This window comes from Fusarium phalaenopsidis (genome assembly GCF_050370095.1).
Source record: "Fusarium phalaenopsidis strain FUZ10S chromosome Unknown contig_32298, whole genome shotgun sequence".
NCBI lineage: Eukaryota > Fungi > Ascomycota > Sordariomycetes > Hypocreales > Nectriaceae > Fusarium > Fusarium phalaenopsidis.
Window position 1 is genome coordinate 1,485,817 of NW_028145407.1, and position 21,108 is coordinate 1,506,924.

Consider the following 21,108-nt stretch of genomic DNA (forward strand, 5'->3'; position numbering starts at 1 on the left):
GAGAGAGATGAGATCACAAACCTGTCGCTCCCTCAATAAAAATTTTTCATTTCATTATCTGGTCATTTCATTTTGCTTAGCCCTTCTCTATCGCAAGTTGCTCGTTCACTACCGATTTCACTACTGATTCTCCCACCTAGACCAGCCACCATTGGATTACGAGGCACCTAAAACCCTTGATCGAGGCGCTTTTCTGGGGATACATGCTCCTATTCCGGCAGAGGGCCAGTATTCTGAGGCTTGTGAAATGATTTTGGGATCCGACCGGGTCTAAAAGGCATCGGTGCAGAAGCGGAAGACGAGGGGGGTGATGAATCACTGACGAAACTAAAGCCCACGGAACTGTTATTGTAACATCCCATGCCGAACTTCCTTTAAGATACGTAGATTGGAGTGCTGTTCTAGGGGCAGTGGCTCCTCGCAAATTATTCTCTTCTTTTCCCAAATTGGCCAAAAGCAAAACCCTTGGATGAGTTATTGAAAAGGATGACTGGAGCATCCAAAGGTGTCACCTACAAAGAGCAGCTACACTGGCTTGATGATTCCTCAAGAGAATGGTCAACAGGTGTTGATAAGAGACTGGCTTAACATATTCATCCCACTGAGACTGACTTAGGTTCTCAGACCTTATTCGCCATCCCGTCTTGCGAGTCGACAATCAGCAGTCTATACCCCTTCTTCAGGAGCTAGTTTGAAAATATGCTGTCGTCATCCTAGCTCCAAGAGCTAGATTGCTTCACCATGCACTGTTCCTACTCAGTAGAAGCAAAGACATGTGCAAGAGGTTGTCTCTCCGTCTCTTGGTTGGGAGAAGCTAAGGTCAAAACCTGGGTTGGGGTGCCTCGGGCTTGGTGTGAGAGAGCAGTTTGATGGGGGGTCTAGAATGTGCCATATATCGGCCAATCGGTTCTTCGAAAGGTATATTCCTTGTTCAGACTCGTCTTCCGGCTCGTCTTCCTGCTCGTCTTCCTGCTCTTACAAGTCTACAACACAACACCTGTCCCGAGTTCCGCTCATGCAGGCTCTCCCTGGCTTGGTCAGGCAGGCATAAAGTTCCCTTTCTCCACATCTTTGTAGCCGAAAGAATTGGCTTCTACAGTTACAGTCACGCATAAGGACACAGGCAAACAACAGAAATAACTATAAACTATTTAGTGTAGAACGCACGATCCGCTCTCAAGGCCTCCTCACGAGTTAGGTGGCATTCATGAGGAACCCCACATCAGACGATCCAGCTCTCTCCATCAGCCAACTCCTAGCAGCCCTTGGCCAATGTAATGTCCATTACATTCCCAATAAGCGCCCCAAACACGTATAAAACTTGCATGTCGTTCCTCTCCGCTTGTATTTTCCCCCATGTTTCCATATATCTCGCCCCTGCGCCAGACTTTGGCGCTCCTCTATTCGCTCGCAAGAGTCCCTGCCCTGCCTGGCTCAACCCCTCAACTCACGCTTGATCTTCTGTGGCCTCCCTCTACGAATTTTTGCTGGCTGTTGATCTGGGCCAGGCCTTTCATCAGTTGGGCTGGCAGCAGCCGCTTTCTTGGACCTCTTCCTCGACGCACGACACACCATGGAGGATTCCGCGGCTTCCGCACCTTGTGATACAATCATGGTATCCTGAGTAGTGTTTTCAGTGGTGGTAGAAGATTCCGGTGCACTCAGCAATACCGAGGACGCCTCACCCTACGAGGATCCTCCCGACTTGCTACATTCATTACAAAGCCATTTGGCACGAGCGGCTGGGCTGATGGTGGCAGTCTGTTGAATGCACCCAGCGTGGTAGAGGCGGCTTGAGCAGTTCTGCACGAGTATGTTAGCACAATCCGGCTTCAGATCAACACTCATTCGCATTACCTTGTTTGAGCAAACAAGCAGGCTGGGCCCGAGAACTGGCAGCTGACACACTGCACAGCCATTTGCACCTTTCATGATCTGAGAAGCCCGAGGTGACTGTTTCAGCGTTGCATCTGCAGGCTGCGCGTCCTCAGTGCCATTCGCTTGCTCCTTCGCCTTGGCCTTCAACTGGGCCCTCGCCTCATCAAAGAGCTCCATGGCTTGGTCGATTGTCTTGTCATCGAGGACATCACGCGCCACCAAAACACCCATGTGCTTGCCAAATTCCACCATCCGAGGGTTGGCTGCCACGAGCCATGAGGCGTGCTCCTTGACAAATTTAAGCCAGGCGCGTGGGAAGTACGTTCCAGAAGTGACATTTTCCTGGAGAATGAATGAGTCCCAGTTTCGAATGTATTCTTTCTCTTCGGATGTAACATCCGAAAATTCCCCAATGTCTTCTCGATGCTTCTGAATCAGCCATGAGTTGTCAATCGCAGGCCTCGGCAGGTCCTCGCCCGCTACAAGGCGCGCCTTGCTTACGGGATCAAAGAGGGGATAACTAGTCTCGGGTATGGTGATCTTTCTCTTCTTGGGTCGAGGCACTGGTGGCAGCGTTGGCTGCGGCGGTAGTGAAGGTTTCGAGTCAAAGAGCTGCCTTGCAGTCGCCTGCTTCGACGGAGACCGCGCTGGCTCTTCGTTGTTGTCTGGGCCAAGACGCGAAGTCACCCAAGATTGGTCGCCCGACACATACGTCTCCAGATGCCAGGGCTTTACCGGCTTTCCCAGCTGGTATGTCCTCGTAGGCGAAGCGACAGACTCGTTACGGTGCGTGACTCGGAAATGCGGTCCTTGGCTCGTCATGTCGAGTACATAGTCGTATTCCAAATGATAAGTCTGCAGGTGAAGTTGCAGCAGAGGCAGCGAGTCGTGGAATGTGCCACAGGTAACGCATCGCCAGTAATCCAAGCACACAGGCTGATCAATCGGCAAGAAGTAGGTGACGCGACCTTCCGCAGGCGTCGCTTGGGCAGCTCTTGCCCGCGGCTTTCGCTCTTTCCCTTGCGCTTTGTCGCTGAGAATTTTGAGATTGTACTGCTGCTTGACTCCTCGTGTTCTCAGGGCGCGGTTGGGGGTGTGTTCACCATCTAGGTCATCGTCCGGCTCATGCGATGAGTCCTCATGAGCATGGCCGTTGATGCCATTGGTGCCGTTGACATCTTCGTGAGCGTGAACGCCGTTCACAACATTTTCGCCGTTGACGCCATTCACGCCATTTAAACCATTGAGGCCATTCACGCCGTTGGTAGTAGCGGTGCCATTGGTGCCTCCATTGACACCATTGGCGCCATTCAACACGCCGGCGCCGTTGAGTTGGTCATCGGGGATAGGCTCAAGTTGACCAGTGGTGTAGGGCTCAGTATCTGGGTCAATTGCGGTGATGCAGGGCTTGGAACCCTTGGCTATCGGCCGGAAACCTGCCGTCCATCGCAGATCCACGTCCATGACATAGTCTGTCGGACGCAAAACGCGATCGGGATGATGGCCAGTTGTGAGGCGCACGGGGGTCTTGCTTCTGCCAAAAACTCCCCCAACCTCGCTGTGGAAAATCCAGCGGTTCTTGGCAGAGTCGGAGAAGGAACCCTGCTCGCCCAGAGGGATGCCGAAGTCATGAGAGTCGAGGGGAGGCCATGTGCCATCATTGATGGATTCCAGTTCAACGTCCAACCTGTACGATTGAGCAAAGTCATTGGACACATCATCATTTCTGTTGACTTTGATGCTCTCTTCAGGTACGAGGAACGGCTGGGGCAGGCTAACCCGGGCGACGCGGTGAGGACCGACGGGATTTTTGTAGGTGATGATGTCGCAGTTCTTGCAGCAGCGGTACAAGATATTGGGGAAGCCCTCGCTCACGTCGGAGACGGTGATGCGACATCTGCCCTTGATGGTGACAATATCGCGGGGCTCAACAACAGTGGTCTGGAGGGGTCGGACTTTTTTAGAGTCCTTGTGAAGAACCTTAAGAACCTCGACGCGTAAAGCGGAGAGGGACTCTGGCGTGTCATGCGAAGCAGGGTACCGGTCATTTTCGAGAGGGTCCGGAGAAGACAGGCGAAGGCGCTTCTGCGGAGGGGCGCCATCATCTTGACCCGACAAGTGCTTTGGGGTGGAAAGATTCACACCCATGACTGAATTCCGCAAGGGTGCGACTCCGTTGATCCAGTTCTGTTGAAGAAAGGGCCCCGTCCTCTGATTGCGCCTTTTCAGGTTCATGGCGGAGGGAGAGAGATCATGGGAGGAGGAGAAAAATGACGAGATGAATGTGAGGAGCGCGGGCCTGTGCTGCTGCTGCTGGGCGCCTGAGTGCGAGCGATGCGGCCGTGATGATTGCAGCCGATGTGATTGCTGTTGTCGCGGTTGCAGAGGATTTCTCAAAGGCACAATGCGTTGGCTCTCATTGTTTTTATCGCCTGTTGTCGTCATGCAAGCCGGATAAGTTGTGTTGGCTGGGCCAGAAAAATGACGGTAGAGAAAGAGTGCGAGAAAGGAAGGTCAATGGAAGGAAAAGAGACAGCGGATAGAAGCAGGCGCGGGCAAACAGGCGACGCCACAAACCACGAGAACGAAGCGCGTGTGGAAGCCTAAAAGAGAAATAAAGGATGCGAGCTGTCTGAATGAGGTGCAACGTTTGCCGATGAGATATGGCGATGTTGTTGAGCGTGGTCGTGACTCTGTGGATGTAAATAATAAGGAGGAGATGCGAGCCCGGTCGCGTGTGGTGAGAAGAGAAGGACCCCCCGTCACTGCCGCTGCCGCCACAGTCGCTGCGTCGCTGTCCTCACTGCGCCCGAGTATGAGAGGAAACAAGGCTCATCTACAGGCGGGCAGACGTGTCGCATCGAATGCAAGAAGGCAGAGGCGACAACGAGGACTCCAAGATGCCGTCATATAAGTCGGCGTTGATGCTTGGCTGGGGGAGCGCGGCGGCGGCAACAGGCGAAAGACGCGTGCCAGTGGCAGGTGAAGGGACAGGGAGATTCTATCGCGACTCCCAATGAGGCCTAGTGCCTGAGCCACTTAATCCTGGGAAGCCGCGGGCAAATGAACCATTCACGGCTCACGCAGGCGACCGCCGGGGCCACTTTCCTTACCTGTTCCAGCGGGAGCAGAACCCGAGCTGCTCCACACGCCGCTCTCAGCGAATCAATACGCCGTCTCCAAGGGAAAAAGTGGTCAAGAATCCTCCAATGCATGCCAACGGGGTACCCCCTTAGACAGATTCATCGGCTTAGCTGGCAATTCTATGCACTTTGCGCGGTCTCGATCCATCATGGGATGGTTGGTGTCATCATGGATCAAACTTGGGAGTCTTCTCTTTGTCCGGCTCCTGCAGGCAGATGCTATCAATGATGAGCTGGAGATTTGCTGGACTGATTTCTACGTGGCGAGAGAAAATCAAAGGCGGTTTGCTACGTGGTGTCTTTGGTATCCAGGCGAAGAAATTCTAATTTCAGGGCTGGCAATCATATCACGGCAATCTCCAGCATGCATGACCGAGTGTTTGCTCAAAGCAGTGACGTGAAAGATGCAAACATTCAATTTTGGAAATTAGAAAACCACACAAAGAATTATCTACTTTAATTAACCCAATCTCGTCCATTTACACAAATCTCCTTTGTAACCACATGTTGGCCATGCCTCTTACTCACAGCCTCGTCGGCCGAGCCTGCCCTCAGATATACACGATCTATGATTGGCCAATTTCTGCCCCACCTTTTACCAGAGCCCCACGCTTCAACGCACTAAGGCAAGGCTGACTTTCTTTCCAGGCACCGAGTCCCATCTTGCCCCTCCATCTCTCTTACAACTACATCGTTGACCTCACTCGGACTTGTTTATTGCCAACTACTCTTCCAGTCCACAACAGAAGCCATTTTGCCATTCATAGACAGATGGCAGACACTCGTTCTTGATCTTTCTTGCCAGCTTTCGGCCCGCCATTGCTCACCGCTTGGTCGTCGGTAATCACCTGAGGGGCGCCAAAGATCGCAAGACGTCGCAGGTGTGAACAATCCCATCTTGCGCCAACCCATGCCATGTCATCCACGGCAGCTTTATCTATGCAGTCCTACCAATACAGATAACCGGCGTCTCTTCCATTTAACTAATACCTTTTCTTTTACAGACACCGCCAACATGGTCCGCACCCGAGCCGCCGATCGTCAGGATGTCACCGAGCCCTCCACCCGTCGCAACCCTTCCCGAACATCCCGCGCTCATGTTTCTGCGCCATCCACTCGTTCAACACGATCGCGAAAGGTAGTAGTATACCCCAGAGATACTTCCTCGGATGATGGCGACTCGGACTCTTCAAACAACAGTCTCGATCAGCCCTCCGAGCCAGACGTGGAAAGCGAGGAGGACTCGGGTGACGAACCACACTTTCAGACACGATCACGTCGAAACAAGAGTCGTCCTACAGGGACATCTGCGAGGACTAGCAGTCGTCGCAGCGCCCGGCAGGCAGCAATGGGCAAGGCTCAGGTTGAGCCTGTCCCCGCACGCTCTGACACAAGGTCGAATGCACGTCGACAAACAAAGAAGCGACCGAAGCCATTCCATAGGAAGGGAAGGTCCTTAAAGAAGCGGCGCACATCATTTGAGCCAGAACAAATTCCTCAGGGCGTCATACCCAACTGGAGGGATCCCCAAATACCCTACGGCGCCTGGGCCGACATCTTCTACTACGCCGCTGTGTCAGGCGGCCATGACACCCTTGATGTCAACTGGCTGATAAGTACTGCCACGACTTGCAAGGCCTTCTCGGAAGCTGCCTTAACAGCTATCTACCGTTGTCCGCCGCTTCTCACCAGCGGAAAAGCCCGCCGTTTTGCTGCCTTGCTTGAGCTTCCGCCTTCTGCAACTCGGTTCAACTATCGCGCCAAAGTCGAGTCCCTTTATGTAGATGTTCAGGTTGTGCCTCAAGCACTACTTCCTCAGATGATTCATGTGTTGCCGCGCCTAGCAGAAGTCATCCTTTTCACTCAGTCTGATCAGCCGCCATACAGAGAGCTCGATCGGACTGTGAGATGGCAATACTCACCTGAGATCTTGCACTCTTTCAGACCAAGTTCCAGCCAAGTCGGTCCAGTCCATGCTGAGGAAAAGTCATTCTATACCGTTTTGAAGAGCTGGGAGTGGAGCGGAAGCCTCCTGGGAGGACCTGTCACGACAGCCAAAGACATCAGTCTTATCCACCAGGAACCGTCATTCGCCCATCTCACCAAGCTAAGCTTCACTAACTTTCAAGTTCCGTCGCTTTATAAACCACGGCCTAAGCCAGGGGACGAGGAACGAGAGCTCGAACTGTACAACGAAGATGGAGCTATGATTGACTCGATTGCAGAGGCCATTTCGCAATTGAAATCACTCAGCCACTTGGTGTTTGAATCGTCGACTGTCATGAATGACCGACTGCTCTCACTCTTGCCGAAAGATCTGGTTCATCTCGGACTGATCAATTGCTGGGAGATCAAGTCTGAGGAGTTTGCGTCATTTCTTCACAGCCACGGCAGACATCTTCGCAGTCTGAACCTGTCGCACAACCAGTCCCTGGACTTGGTATTTTTGACCACCTTGGCCGATGCGTGTCCTCACCTGGAAGAGCTCTATATGAACCTGTCGTACTTCCGCCACCATGACTCCCTGTCCCTCGTCAACAATGACGCCGATCCCCTGTATGATCAGGCCCTACTGCCACACCAAATACCACAATGGCCATCGAGTCTCCGCGTGATTGACTTTGAGCACATTCGACACTGGAGTGTTGAAACTGCAGAAATGTTTCTCCAGTCTCTCATCGACAGCGCGGGTTCGTTGCCGAATCTCAGACATCTTGCCGTCAAGACAATGCTCAACATACCCTGGAAGGCCCGTGCTACCATGCGCCACGAGTGGCGGCGGAAACTGGATAGGGTCTTCCTCCGCCCCTTCGAGCCACCAAAGAAGCACTACTCGCTACGCCAGACGGAAGAGGAGAAGGAAGAAGTAGTTGAGAAGAAGACAAAACCGAAACGTCTGTCTGACGGACCGTCTCGTCGGAGTACCCGACTTGCCGCTCAAGCCTCGGATTCCGACTCGAGGCATAGTAACAACTCGAAGGGTCTACGCAGTCTTCACGGCAGACCAACGTACGCCGAGCCCGAAACTGATGAGAATGAATTCGATTCAGACTCGGAAGAAGAACGAGGCGTCGACGGCAGCCCGGCGTCAAGTCAGTCTGAGAATGAAGCCGAACGCGCAGACTCTAAAGAGCCTCGACCTGCCAAGACCCTAGTTATTCAGGGACTCTGTACCAGCGTCTCCATTGTCTTTGACAATCAGAAGCCCACTGAAATGCAGTACGGCATGGAAGATTTCATGGACGAAGACCGTGCAGAGTCGGACGATGAGTGGGATGGTGATCAAGAAGATGACGACGACCCTGTCTTTGTCTGGCGTTAGCCGCCCGACACTTCGAGTCTTACCTCGACGTAACCCAACATGTCACTAATACACAATCTGGCGTTCCGAGAACGGGCATTTGCTCGAGAAAGAAACAATGTGGTTTTTTTTTTGGTCCAGCCTCCGTCTAAAACATGACTTTAGCAGTATCAACTTGCTGCTCACACTTCAACCAAGAAAGTCGCCTTTGAGGGAGCGGATGAACTGAAGCAGGGGACATATGCCTGCCCTACTTGACGAGCTTACTGCCCTCATGTCTAATAGTGTATATTCTCACAAGCTACTCGACCGCTAGCCGAAAGCGCGAGAATTAAATCTCCCGTGGGAAGCCGGGAAAATTCAAACTTGTTGGTCTTGCTTGTGTGTGTTTGCTCGTAGCGCTTCGATATCTGAACTGTGTGGGGATGACGTCGACTTTGGACAACGCCCCGCGATTAAGCAGCTGCTTTGCCTACCTTTCCACAATGGATGCCAGAAGTGAATATGAATGGGTGCAATGAGCTTATAAATATCGATTGCTGATTAAAAATCCTGCTGCCTGATGTATAAAAAAGCCCTAGGAGAGGGAGGTATCATGGATGCTGACATGCGCACCTGTTGTACAAGACCTGGCACATCTGGGTCACTTCCAAGGAATGGATACCTGCATACTGTGCATGGACACTCAGAGCACGGCATTTCTCGCATGTACGAAACCAAGTAGTGCGACTCTCTTGACAAGACACGTCGTCATTACATCTATCTACAGTTCCCTCATACAAGCCTTGCCGAGCCACCAACACCCACCCGCCTTCTGCTGCTCACACTCCAGGGGCTGGCTGGGATTAAAAGTACAGATAAAACGCCGCTCTCCAGCCCTGAACCAGATGCTGCCTGACCCCCTTTTCAAGAATTGAACTCGTACAAGGTGCGAAACTGAATACTGCCAAACCTCCTGCGCCAAAGCTTGCGAAACAGAAATACTGCCGGCTCCCTGTTCTAGAATGCCGCGCCGCCCATGCCCTCGCCAGCCATGTTCTTCATGCTCTTCTCACTCAAGTCACTGCGCATCTCCCACGCTCTCGAGTCACGCTCAAGCCGGTTCCAGGTGTACAAGCTCTTACGCAGTCGCTCCTGTTTGGCCTGTAGCTCGTCTCGCAGCTTCTCCTCCTCGTCCTTGAGTTTGCGGTAGTGTGGCTCGAGTTCCCGAGTGACGCCCAACACGAGGGGAGTCATGGAAGGATCAAGCTTGCCGCCTGGGATGATTGGGGGCAACGTTGCCAGCATAGATTGCGCCAGGGTTTGCCGAGCACCACCGGCATGTTGGGCTGATGGTCCAGTCGGGGGATTGAATGGCCGCGGTTGAACTGGAGTAGAGGTTGATGGTGCATTCGAAGGGGTAGCCCGTGGGCCAGTAGGAATCGTGGATGGGCCGTTTGGTGTTGAAGGTGTGGGAGAGGGTCCAGGCATGTGTCGCGCTGGCGTCTGATTCCACCCACCTCGTCCACCGCGCGGAGGAAAGCCGCCTCTGGCCGGAGGTACATAACCCCGTGGACCTGCTGGCGGGATAGTAGGGCTTGTTGTGCCGGAGCGAAGGGGAGGAGCTGTTGGTGTCTGTGTCCGTACAGGAGGAGGCTGTGCTGGCGAGGACAGTGGTGCTGTGAAATTCCTGTTCGCCGCAGGACCAGTTGGAGGTGCTCTCAACGCAGCGGGACCTCGTGGTGGTGATCTGGAGGGGGCAGATGCAACTGGCTCATACGGCGCAGGTCTGGGAGGGTCTCTCAAGGGAGGAGCCCCAGGTGCAATAGCATGATGAGGAGACTCTTCTCGAGATTGAAGTGGCGACCTCGCTCTCACTGGGCTTGGGCGAGGGGATGATCGTCCAGATGCTGACTGAGAAGTGATTGCTGACGAGATTCCAGATTCTCTAGGCGGACTGACACGCCTATATGATTGATATCGGTCACCTCCACGTCGGCTGAGAGACCGAGAACGGGGTCTGTAAGAGCCGCCGCGAGGACCTGGTGGAGGCGACCTTGCAGGAGGAGTTCTGTCTCGACGAACACCAAAGGGGGACCTAGACCGCCGTCTGTTGTCAGTTAGTTCTACTTTATCATGAAGACTCGACAATGCTCACCTCTCGTCACGACGCTCGAAATCGCGTTCCCTATCGCGCATCCGATCACGATCCCAGTCCCTATCTCGGATCCTATCACGGTCCCGGTCTCGTTCACGATCTCGCTCCCAGTCTCTGACTGGCGATCTTGGGCGCTCATACCTGTCACCCCGCAAAGGCGACCCTCTTCGCGACATACTACGTCGAGATGATGGTCGTCTCATTGGAGATCTGCTGCGCTCTCTTCTGCGCGGACTCTCGCGTTCTCTTGATCGCTCTCGCCGGTACCGATCCCCTCCACTTCTCGACCTACGGCGTGGTGGATATCTCCCTGGAACGTAGCTATCGGATCCTGAAGGAATTGGACTTCGGGGACGCGGACTTCTAGGTCGTGGACTCCTTGCCCGTTCCCTAATTGGGCTCCTGGCCCGCCGAGGTGACCGGTCCCGAGGAGTAGGCCTCCACGACTCTCCAGCGCCATACCTAACGACTTCCCCATCATCGTACCTTGATATAGTTAGCAACTGTGCCATGACGCTGAAGATGTTATGAATGAGAAAACGCGCTGATGTAAAGTGAAGGCGAGCCAGAAAAGGAATGTCGATAAAGAAGCAGAACTGTTCGCTGTGGTGTAGTTGAGATGTTGAGGAAATCGATTTAGTAGTGAGACTGCAACAGTAGCCGATCCCGAGGACATAGCTAGGGCCTCAACGGCATACGGCGCCTGTTTTGCCCTGTTGCTACATTTGCACCGTCCATGGGCACAAGGAGCTGCCTAACCAGGTCTTCAACACGTGGTTGTTCCCATGGAGGGAGGAGTCCTGTGGCCCTTGTCTGGGGATGGTATCTCCTGTCGACAATCACTTCGCTGAACAAAAGCACCTCAAAGAGCTACCTCGAGCGCATTACGAAGTAAATGGTGACACAGAGACACGGGCGCATGTTTGACCCCTCAGGTTGATTGGGGATGCGCAGGAACCGACCCATTCGACCAACGTAGTATATCCTCATTCCCTCTAGTCTGACGACTTGACGGCAAGCTTGACGAGGCGGACGTGGGCCATCGATTCGAATGATATCCTCAAGCGAAAATCTGCCGAATATATCGTTGAATAGAGACCTGGTCAAGCCAGGTGACTGGTCGGTTGTAGGCATCGTGAAAGGTTCGGTCGCAGACAAGGTCGAGTCGGTTCCAAGCCCAGTCCGGATATCCAACGGCTACTATGAATTGTCGAGGGCCCTGAGGCTAGCGCGATCGATCCGGAAGAGAGAACAGCGAGTGTCGAGTCCGAGCGGGGATGTTATGTTGTAGATGATGGATGCTGATTGATGGTGGCGCGAATGATGCTTGGGGATGAAAAGAAGAGAAACGGAGTTGACTCGCTTACCTTCGACCTCGATCACGGTCCATAGCTTCTATCTCGGCGCCGCGAAACTCGCGGCAGGCGCTTTTCTCGTGAACAAGCGAAGTAGAGGTTGTGTGATGCGTTCAGGAGAGCGCAAGCACGCGTGCTTGTCTTTCGCAAGATGGTAGGTGCTATCCAAATGATGGTTCGGAGATTTCCCGGATAAGCGATAAGGACAGTGCGGATAGTGGGACAACACCAAATCGCACTATACGCCCAACTTACACCGAGCTACTGTACCTCCCCCCCAACTGTTCACCAACGAGAGTTATGCTTTGCAAGAAGACTTCGAACGGGTTTTGTAATTAAAAGGACCATGGAATCTGTTGGTACAATTGCGCAGCCAGGGTTTGTATACCATGCAAAAGATCCTCCTAACTCAAACGCAGACAGCAAGTAAATATGTTGTCCTTCTGAGTAATAAGTAATCCTCCCAAGACGAGACAAGGCTCCTCCACATACGTCCTCAGCCGTCATCATTGCTTCTCATCATCTGTCATATCCGCGTCTGATGCCTCAACAACTCTCTCCAGGATCCACGCGCGTGCCTCGTCCGCGTGGGCCTGCATCATCTTGTTGAGACCAAACTTAGGGCTTCGCACAACCGTTCCGAAGCGGCGCTTGTGAACCTTCCTAGTCAGGTCAGGATCGGACCAGCACGCATGGTCGCCCGCGATGTAGACGCGTGAGTTATCCTTGTACCAGGACGAGAGATCCGTATCGATATCTGACTTGACTGGCCGGAGTGTTCCATTGACAAAGTTCACCACTCCGGAAATCCTTGCCTTGCAGTCTATCACTAATACATTAGCGCCATTCAGAATAGCGAGCACATCGAACAGCTCACCTCTGTTTACGAGAAGAACCTTGACTCCTAGATAGGCGTTCCCGACGCCCATGATGAAGATGTTTTCTGCGTCGTATAGTTGTAGATAATTGTCCCATAGGTAGCAGACTAGAGACTGAATCTGTTCCTGGAGGGCTTTTTCTTTGAAGCCTGGGATATATGCATCCGAATCCTGATCCCAGAGTTAGAGAAGCGTGGTGTTGAAAAGAATGAAGCACGTACCTCTTCATGGGTGATATACGCAGGAACGTTGATATCCATGACACCAAACTTCTGACCAATAGCCCAGTCAATGTATTCAGTCACACCATCAACCTGTAGCAGTCAGCTTGATCTCTGAAGTTATGGCTCTCAATCTACTCACAACCCAAGCATTATGCGGGTCGAGAGATGTATCAATGACGTCCGGCTGAGCTAGGAGTTGAGGACTGAATAGTGTCAATAATCTTTGAACTGTGACCACAAGCGACAGGTTGCGACTCACGGATCGTGAATAATAATCAGGATCTTGTTCGCTTCATGCAGACTCGGCGTCACCAGCACTTGGTTCTCATACGACTTGTACAGCTGTTCGCGCTGGATGTAGAGAGGTACCATGTTGTGCTTGGTCTGCAGGACTTGTCTTTGGGCGTTCCTAATAACGTCGTGGAGGCGGTTAGCATTGAGCGACTGAACCTCTGGCACATCGACAATGCCAGGCCGCATGCACTCCCAGTACGGGGCCTGGTGCGCCTGGACCTTGGCCAAGATACGTGCAGCCTCCTTGTTGATCTTGGGGAGCTCCATCTTGGGTGGCGGCTCGCCCATGAGTGTCTGAGCGACGGCGACAGCTGACTTGGAAATAGCTTTCAGGTTGTAGCCGCCTTCAAGACACACAGAGACCTTTCCGCCGGCCAGAGACATGAGCATATGTGTCATGTGAGCATAGCAGCCTGGTGAAACGAAGCAACCTCCTAGCTCATCGCCATCCGCAGCATCAAAGCCGGCAGAGATAACCACCAGGTCGGGATTGAACTCCTTGGCAATGGGCATAATGATCTTCTGGAAGGCCGCCATGTATTCACCATCTCCCATGCCCTGGTCATGCCAACCAATGTTGATGTTCTTGCCGAGCCCAGGACCACTACCACAGTTCTCGATGCCTCCGTCGGGGGTTATGGGATTCGGTGGCTTTCCAGGGTAAAATGTTCCATTGGCGTACACGTGAAGCGAAATGTAGAGAACGTTGGCATCCTGATAAAAGATGTTTTGCACTCCGTTCCCGTGGTGGACATCCCAGTCCAGGATCAGGACCTTGCGACATAGATCGGGATAATCTTGCTGACATACTCTGACGGCCACTGGAACATTGTTGAAGAAACAGAAGCCCATGGGCGCATCAAACTCGGCGTGGTGCCCCGGCGGTCGAATCACGGCGAACGCGTTCTTCACCTGTCCTGTGACAACATTCTTGCAGGTCTCGATAGCGCCTCCAGCGGAGAGCAGGGCCGCGGGATACGACATGCTGCCGACATAGAGGGATTCGCGTCCTTGATCGTATCTCCTAGTCAACTCTCGAAGTTCCGCGGTGCTGATCTTGTCTAGATTCTCAACCCAGCTGAAATGGTCGGCTGAGTGGGCGAGACAGATCTCATCTTTTGTCGCCGAACGGGCAGCTATCCGCCACATGTATCGTGTAGGACATTCTCTTATGATCCTTGGAAGGTCTGCCTCGGAGCCGGTATAGACGAGGCCCGCTTTCTTGAACGCCTTGAAGATCTCGTGGATTCTGCGGGGGTCTTCTGGATGATGGGTATTTGGACTGAAGTCTGCGTTCATGTGAAGTTTCATCCTGTCGTCATAACAGCAGCCTGTAGGCAATAGACCTCGCCGCCGCACCTGATCCAGTGCAAGATCCTGAGGCTCAGGGTCCTCCTCACTGGAGTTGGCATCCTCGGACGCAGTGTCGTCGTCGTCGATGCTGTTGTCCGTCTTGAGCCCGTTGGGCGCATCGGCGTCCTTCATGGGTAGGTCGACAGCATCCATGGCCCTTGAATCCATTTCTAACAGCAAATGATTCCCTCACTGAGGGCCTGGCGACCCCAGGAGCTGTAAAGGAGGTTGAGACAGTGCTTGAGCAAATCCGGGACTGGTCTCAGCAGCAAACACCAGTTGGCAAACTCGACTATGTTGCGGTTAGAGACATGAACAACAAGAGCATTTTCACACCACCCATTGAATTCAATAATCGTGGTGATAAGGGATGATAATGAGAATGCCAACAAGACGTCTCCCTTTCCATGAGCAGTCGACTCTCACACACCAGCTTTCCTTTGTGCCAGGGCGCGCAAGCCACTTGCAGCAGCGCATGCAAGAACAATAAATAGGCGCCCTATGAGCAAGGCCCCCAACAAGGTCAAGAATGCGAGGTATGTAATAGGCATAGAAAGAGAGGCATATCACTTACCCCTGCAAGAGATTCCACGATGCGACGAGATGGCGCGATCTCGAGGGTGTCGCGGCTATCTGGGAGCGCTCAGAAAGGCAGCAGAATATATATCAGATTAACAAAAATAAGAAGAAGCCAATGCTGGATGGGCACAGCGAGGGTCGTGTGGTGAATGTCTTTGAGCGCGCGTCGTGGTGATGGTTTGGTTGATAGGTATGGATCATTAGCTCTGAAATGAAGGGACGGAAGGTGAGGCTCGGGCGGTGGAGGTGAATTTTGGCGCGCGCGCTGGGCTCAGGCGCTACGGGCCACTGAATGGCCAGACCTGCCAGTGGGCGGGGGTTGTGCTATCTCTGATACCTTGGCTGGTTGCGTCCAAGCAGAACAGCAAAGATTGTATTGTGTATATGTAGAATATCCCGATGGTTTAATCAAGTTTAGTACTGGCTTGTTGAGAATATCGCGATTATCCTTTCATGCGTTAGGCCTTGGTTGAATGGAAGCTGGCAGGGCCAGTTCCCAAGCGTTAGAAGCGCTTCTCCTGAGCAACCCCCATCCGGGTAGAATTCCCAATTGAGTACTATCACAAGCTGGAAATACGTATGAGTAGTAATAGAAATGATCGACCAGAACATGTTTCCCTGATAATATTGACGCGCCATACGGGATATGCCACCATCTAGTCTAACCGTCCATCCGTCCTTACACCACACATCTAAGCTTAACACTAACTACAATCTATCCGCTACACAAGCCAAAACTCATGCAAACGACATCATGTATCGCCCTTCGATCCAAGACTGTCGCGGCATATCCTCCAAACAAGATCCGTCATCTCCTCGAGGCGAGTAATGCGAGGAAGACCGAAGTAGCCGAGCGCCCCCTTGTAGCGATCCATCAGGACTGGCATCACCTCCAAACTTGACCCGCTCAGCATCACGCTCATCATCCCAGTCAATGACACCCCCTGAGCCATCCTGAGGTAGACTTGGCATGTTCAGCGACCACTGACGCTCGTCCAGGACGCATTGGATGGCGACTGAGATGGATTCCTGGTCGAAAGTAAGGTTGGGCTGAAGAAGGCGAGCCTCGACGATCAGACGCTTGCGAGGAAAGCTGTAGATGTTGTCAAACAAATGCATCAGCTCTTTGGGACCGAGCTTGCAGTATGTCTTGACGATACGACCCCATCGACTCTGGTCCCGCCACCCTCTCGAAAGGGACTCGGGTCGATCAGCAACGTCATGCAGATAAGAATCGCAGGTTTCCTGAGCGGGTATTAGAAGTCAATACGGTAGCAGTCTTGGACCAATACTCACATATTCCTGATTAGGGTCCAGGCGGGGGCAGAGATAATGAAGAACCACATCCTTCATGGTCTCAACCAGGTCCATCAACTCCACCAACTCACTTATTGAGTATCGCCGGAGCTGGCTCAGCCGTGGGTCGTCCACACCAGGCTCGGGGAGCCCAACCCGCGGACGCGGGAAGTCGCCGTGAAAATAGAATCCGTAAAGCCACCACCGATACATGGCTCTACGGAACCGCTCAGCCTCGTGTTGGCGGAGGTATCGGCAGTTCTCGGGCTCGTGATACCACCTCATCTGAGGAAACCGGGTCTGCCACTTGGACACCAGCTGGCAATAGCTAAGAAGAGGTTTCAAGTCTTGCTCGGTCAAGACAACCGTCTTCATGGCGTGAGTGTGGGGAAGAGTGGGCTTTCCAGTCTTGCTGACCGCGGTGAACCCATTGCTGGAAGCGACTGATGGAGTAGGTCGATACTCTGTCCGCGGAGCAAGGACGGTTCCCGTGTCTCCAATGAAGCGCTTGAACACGACCCTTCGAGAAGCATACAAGCCTCCAAGAGAATCAAGATCATCGGCTGAAGCGGTATAAACTTGCAAGAGTTCATCAAACGGACTAAAGTCCCGGACCAAGACAGGAAGTAGAATGGAGGCCTTTCTCTTATTGAAGAGCTCATAGAAAGTCCTGTGAGTAGCGGCGAGATTGAAAACTCCATCCAGGTTCAGTTGATGATAGATTTCGAGGACGATCTCGTTGGGAAGCCCAGTCAGGTAAGGCGTATTAGGTGTGCTGGCCATGTTGGTAGCCATGATGAGGATTTCGTTGAGAGTTGGTGGATTGAGAATGGGGTGAGTTGGATGATGGGTGAGAGAGGGGGGCTCGATAGTCGTATGTGATATCGAAGAGTATTTAAATGTAGCTGAGTATCCAGGGACAAAAGATTATTGCCAGAAGGCTCTCTTTTGTACAACAATCTGCTTCCAATCCTGCTAGAGCTGCAAGATGACCACTAAGACGGAATCTGTTAGCTGAGTGAGTATGCCGATAACAAAGAGCTATGCGCGACTAACCTGATGGAATTTGCATTTTTAGTTGATATGATTAGTGAAGCAATCAATTAATGGGTTGGCGTCGCGTCAAGCCTACGTCTTTGTTGATGTTGTTGGATCTCAAACTGAGTGTGGTTTGTCAACACGGATGATAAGCGTGACAACCAAGGTCTGGGTCGTTTCTTTGGGACAAAGTAGAGGCCGCAAGGAACTAATATGATGGGAAAGAGCAATGCGCTCCGCGTCGCTTCAAGGCGTAAATACCTACACCGTGAAGCGTTTGTGATCGTGGTTTACTGTCCGGCCACCCCAGCGTTGGGGCTTGACACGGTAGCGGGGATGCACTCAGGCATCAATTTCGAAACAGACAAGATTCCCATGGCTGTTTTCACGAGCAGCGCTTCTTCCGCAGATGCTCGAGTAGAAGGCGCAATAGAGCTTGAAGGTGGAAGAAGGGAAAGGGGGATGACTGATATAGACGGGAGGCCATGACACACACCCAGGTCGCGCTCTGATATCAAATCACCGAACATTTTCCGAGCGGGTTAAATGATGATGCGACCTATGGCGTCAGAACAAGATAAACAGACAGGCGGGTTAGTACAACATCCATGGCGAGTGAGACGATAAATGACGGGCAATATTGAATTGATTTGCTTCTTCTTTTTGGTTAATATCAGCGCAGAATGACCCAAACTCCCACACCCCGTCCCGGTGTTTACAGACCCAGAAAGCCAGTAGGTAGTGTATCGATCGACAGGTAGGTATCAAAAAGTCTAGGCAAACAGCATCTTGGTGTCCAGGTCGTCTTTGACCGGTCGCTGTCCGCCGACCGACCGAAGTCCGAGATCGCCCTTCTTGTTTAACCTCTCGACGTGCTTCTCCACACGAGAGTTGTGTCGGGAGGCCTTTGTCCGCCGAAGGTCGGCTCGCACCTGGTTCGGCGACACAAACTCCTTGTTCTCGTAGATGATGGGTCCGCCAAAGGATCCCTCCTGGATCACGATGGGTGTCAGGACGAATCGGGGGCCAATCTCGACCAGGTTGATGTCGGTGTCCTTGTTTCCGGATCGGGACTTTGACTTGGCAGCCTCCTCATCCTCCTCCTCTCCCTCCTTGGTTTGCGAAGCCTCAACCTCGTTGATCTGGTAGTTTCGGACCCAGATCTTGCCGTCGACGAAGCTGAAGCCCATGACGTGGTCGATGAAAGGCTTGGATTTCCGAGCGCCCTGGGGAACGCCAAAGGTGTGGAGGAAGAGCTCCTTGATAACTCGCAGGTGGGGTTGCTTGTCGAAGGCGCCATCGAAGGAGAGGACGGGTCTCGAGCCCTTCAGGCAGTTACCGGTGAAGTGAAGTTCCTCCATTGTGTGCACTATTTCACGTTAGCACTCCGATCAGGTCCCGCCATGTTTGTCCCTTACAGTTCTGGAGGTGGAACTTGATTGTAGGTCCGTTAGGGACCTTGCTGAGCCACACATAGAGATCCTTTCCCTTTCTCGCTTCGAAGAACATGACGTTGTTGCAGTTGTACATCTCGGCCAGCTCGTTCAGTTCGTAGAGCTTCGTCTTGGAGTCGAACTTGGCATCTTTTCGGCTGTGAGGGAGCATCGACGCAATATCATTCAAGAGATGGCGGTGTCTATGTGAGAATTGCCAAGTCAGTTAAATGCGCCCCCCTGGCCAAGTCGTGCAACTCACCGGAAGGTGACGCCTCTCGAGGAGAGGATCAAGACTCTCTGCTTGTTCTTCTTGACGCCATTGCTAGGCGCCTCGGCCTTTGAGCCACTGGTCTTGGAGATGGACTTGTAGACGGCTGCCATGGTGAATAAACAAGAGTTGTGGGGGATTTTCAATCTCCTGTCAAGGCAGTTGTCGCAAACAATAGCAGGACCAATCTTTGCGACGCGGCGGGCTGGCGGTTTTCCAAAAATTTTGGTCGGTAGCAGATTTTCTCCGCTGCGATAAGCTTGGAGCTGGTCTTATCGCAAGTGGGGGCTTGGTGGAGCCGCGACACCGCTTCAGAACTCAGACAGCCGAGCGGGTACAGGAGGTAAGGTAGGCATGCAGTAGGTATGCCCTTGGCCAGGGCCACTCAGGAGTTGCAGGCCTTGGCCGAGGAATTCTTTTTGTGGTACAGGCAGATATTGAAGGCCTGAATATCGTGAGAACTGCTAACAGAGAGGTCAATGCTGACGTCGTCTACGAGATTGCATGATCTGATGCCTTCAACCCCGCCATCTGCCGAGCAGGCACCCATTTAAAGCACATCTGAGCCTCTTGCGCCTCTGGAACAACTGAGGAGTGATGACGTGTGTCCAGCTCAGACATGATTAGGGGAAACATTATAAAGAATTCATTCAGCTACGTTAAGATGACCATGTCGCAGCGATCGTTGGACGCATCAACCCCAGACAACCATCATGACAAAAATAAGAACAAAGGAAAGCCGAAGTAACCGCGCCTTCTGATATCAAAAAAAGACGTATCACGATTCCTCGTCTCCTCCAGTCTCTCCTTCGGCGACGAGCGTTTCCGGGGACAAACGAGACGCCAGGTATCCCAAACCCCCAAAGCCCTATGACCATTGGGAAACGGTCCCCTCAGAGAACTTAACAGCACTTTCCGCCCTTTGCAGCATCGTCGTCGGCCGGCTTGCTGAGCGAGATGTTGGTGCCCGCACCTATGGTGGCCTGAGCGCTGTCGCCGCTGTCGAGGGCCTTGCTAGAGACGATGCGGTAGATCTCTGTGTGGTCAGTTAGTCGCGGCCCTGGCCAGATCGTAGAGGGGTAGCAGAGGGCAGGGGTCACGTACCGGTCAAAATGTTCTGGAAGGCAAGCTCGACATTGCTGGCGTCGAGAGCAGAAGTCTCGATAAAGGACAGGTGGTTTTCGCCTGCGAATGCAACTATCAGCAAAGATTCCTTCCCCGAGACAAATCGGCGCTCGCGGGGGAAGCGTACTGGCAAAGGACTTGGCCTCCTCGGTGGGAACAGCCCTGAGGTGTCGCAAATCACTCTTGTTTCCAACCAACATAATGACGATATTGGCGTCGGCGTGATCTCGCAGCTCCTTGAGCCATCGCGTGACGTTCTCGTAGGTCTGGTGCTTGCTGATATCGTAGACGAGTAGGGCGCCCACAGCGCCTCGGTAGTAGGCGGAGGTAATGGCGCGGTATCGCTCCTGGCCAGCGGTATCCCAGATCTGGGCCTTGATCGTCTTGGAGTCGACCTGGATGGACCTAGTGGCGAACTCGACACCGATAGTCGACTTGGAGTCTAGGTTGAACTCGTTTCGGGTGAATCGACTGAGAAGGTTGGACTTTCCGACTCCAGAGTCTCCGATCAACACGACTGCAGGTTCACAATGTCAGCAACGGGCGGCGGCAGGTCGTCGGGCCAGGCGTGGCCTTGGAGATGGTAGATGACGGCACCTTTGAAGAGGAACTGCAAAGGGGGCCCACTGGTCAGCAACTGGCGGGACAGAAAAGGCTAGGGAGGGGAAGAGGACGCACATCATACTCGTCGTTGGCCATGGTTGCGATGTTGTAGCTCGGGCGAAGGCGTCGAGGAAGGATTCAAGGATGGAGGATGAGGATGAAGGTGAGTGCGCTGGCGCTGCGAGAGGAGAGAGTCGACG

General features: G+C 53.0%; 7 protein-coding genes across 7 annotated transcripts; 1 reads left to right on the forward strand and 6 right to left on the reverse strand.

The window, feature by feature from the left end:
- Nucleotides 1-1,686: 1,686 nt before the first annotated feature.
- Nucleotides 1,687-4,113, reverse strand: LRP88_07020 (uncharacterized protein; the record flags this gene model as incomplete). The annotated part of the gene is made up of 2 exons (XM_083243557.1): nucleotides 1,687-1,803; nucleotides 1,858-4,113. 2 exons carry the CDS (start codon nucleotides 4,111-4,113, stop codon nucleotides 1,687-1,689), a joined length of 2,373 nt encoding a protein of 790 aa, XP_083100781.1.
- Nucleotides 4,114-6,036: 1,923 nt separating this feature from the next.
- LRP88_07021 (uncharacterized protein) lies at nucleotides 6,037-8,343 on the forward strand (the record flags this gene model as incomplete). Its single annotated transcript, XM_083243558.1, has 1 exon — nucleotides 6,037-8,343. The coding sequence occupies one exon, from the start codon at nucleotides 6,037-6,039 to the stop codon at nucleotides 8,341-8,343; it is 2,307 nt and encodes a 768-aa protein (XP_083100782.1).
- Nucleotides 8,344-9,321: 978 nt separating this feature from the next.
- On the reverse strand, nucleotides 9,322-10,107 carry LRP88_07022 (uncharacterized protein; the record flags this gene model as incomplete). Its single annotated transcript, XM_083243559.1, has 1 exon — nucleotides 9,322-10,107. One exon carries the CDS (start codon nucleotides 10,105-10,107, stop codon nucleotides 9,322-9,324), a length of 786 nt encoding a protein of 261 aa, XP_083100783.1.
- A 2,213-nt stretch (nucleotides 10,108-12,320) lies between these two features.
- LRP88_07023 (histone deacetylase HDA1) lies at nucleotides 12,321-14,695 on the reverse strand (the record flags this gene model as incomplete). The annotated part of the gene is made up of 5 exons (XM_083243560.1): nucleotides 12,321-12,637; nucleotides 12,692-12,863; nucleotides 12,914-13,006; nucleotides 13,056-13,119; nucleotides 13,176-14,695. 5 exons carry the CDS (start codon nucleotides 14,693-14,695, stop codon nucleotides 12,321-12,323), a joined length of 2,166 nt encoding a protein of 721 aa, XP_083100784.1.
- A 1,185-nt stretch (nucleotides 14,696-15,880) lies between these two features.
- LRP88_07024 (uncharacterized protein) lies at nucleotides 15,881-17,221 on the reverse strand (the record flags this gene model as incomplete). The annotated part of the gene is made up of 2 exons (XM_083243561.1): nucleotides 15,881-16,387; nucleotides 16,439-17,221. The coding sequence occupies 2 exons, from the start codon at nucleotides 17,219-17,221 to the stop codon at nucleotides 15,881-15,883; spliced, it is 1,290 nt and encodes a 429-aa protein (XP_083100785.1).
- A 1,028-nt stretch (nucleotides 17,222-18,249) lies between these two features.
- On the reverse strand, nucleotides 18,250-19,293 carry LRP88_07025 (ribosome biogenesis protein BRX1; the record flags this gene model as incomplete). Its single annotated transcript, XM_083243562.1, has 3 exons — nucleotides 18,250-18,845; nucleotides 18,895-19,112; nucleotides 19,172-19,293. The coding sequence occupies 3 exons, from the start codon at nucleotides 19,291-19,293 to the stop codon at nucleotides 18,250-18,252; spliced, it is 936 nt and encodes a 311-aa protein (XP_083100786.1).
- A 789-nt stretch (nucleotides 19,294-20,082) lies between these two features.
- On the reverse strand, nucleotides 20,083-21,004 carry LRP88_07026 (ras family-domain-containing protein; the record flags this gene model as incomplete). Its single annotated transcript, XM_083243563.1, has 5 exons — nucleotides 20,083-20,216; nucleotides 20,285-20,365; nucleotides 20,433-20,822; nucleotides 20,903-20,915; nucleotides 20,984-21,004. 5 exons carry the CDS (start codon nucleotides 21,002-21,004, stop codon nucleotides 20,083-20,085), a joined length of 639 nt encoding a protein of 212 aa, XP_083100787.1.
- Nucleotides 21,005-21,108: the final 104 nt, after the last annotated feature.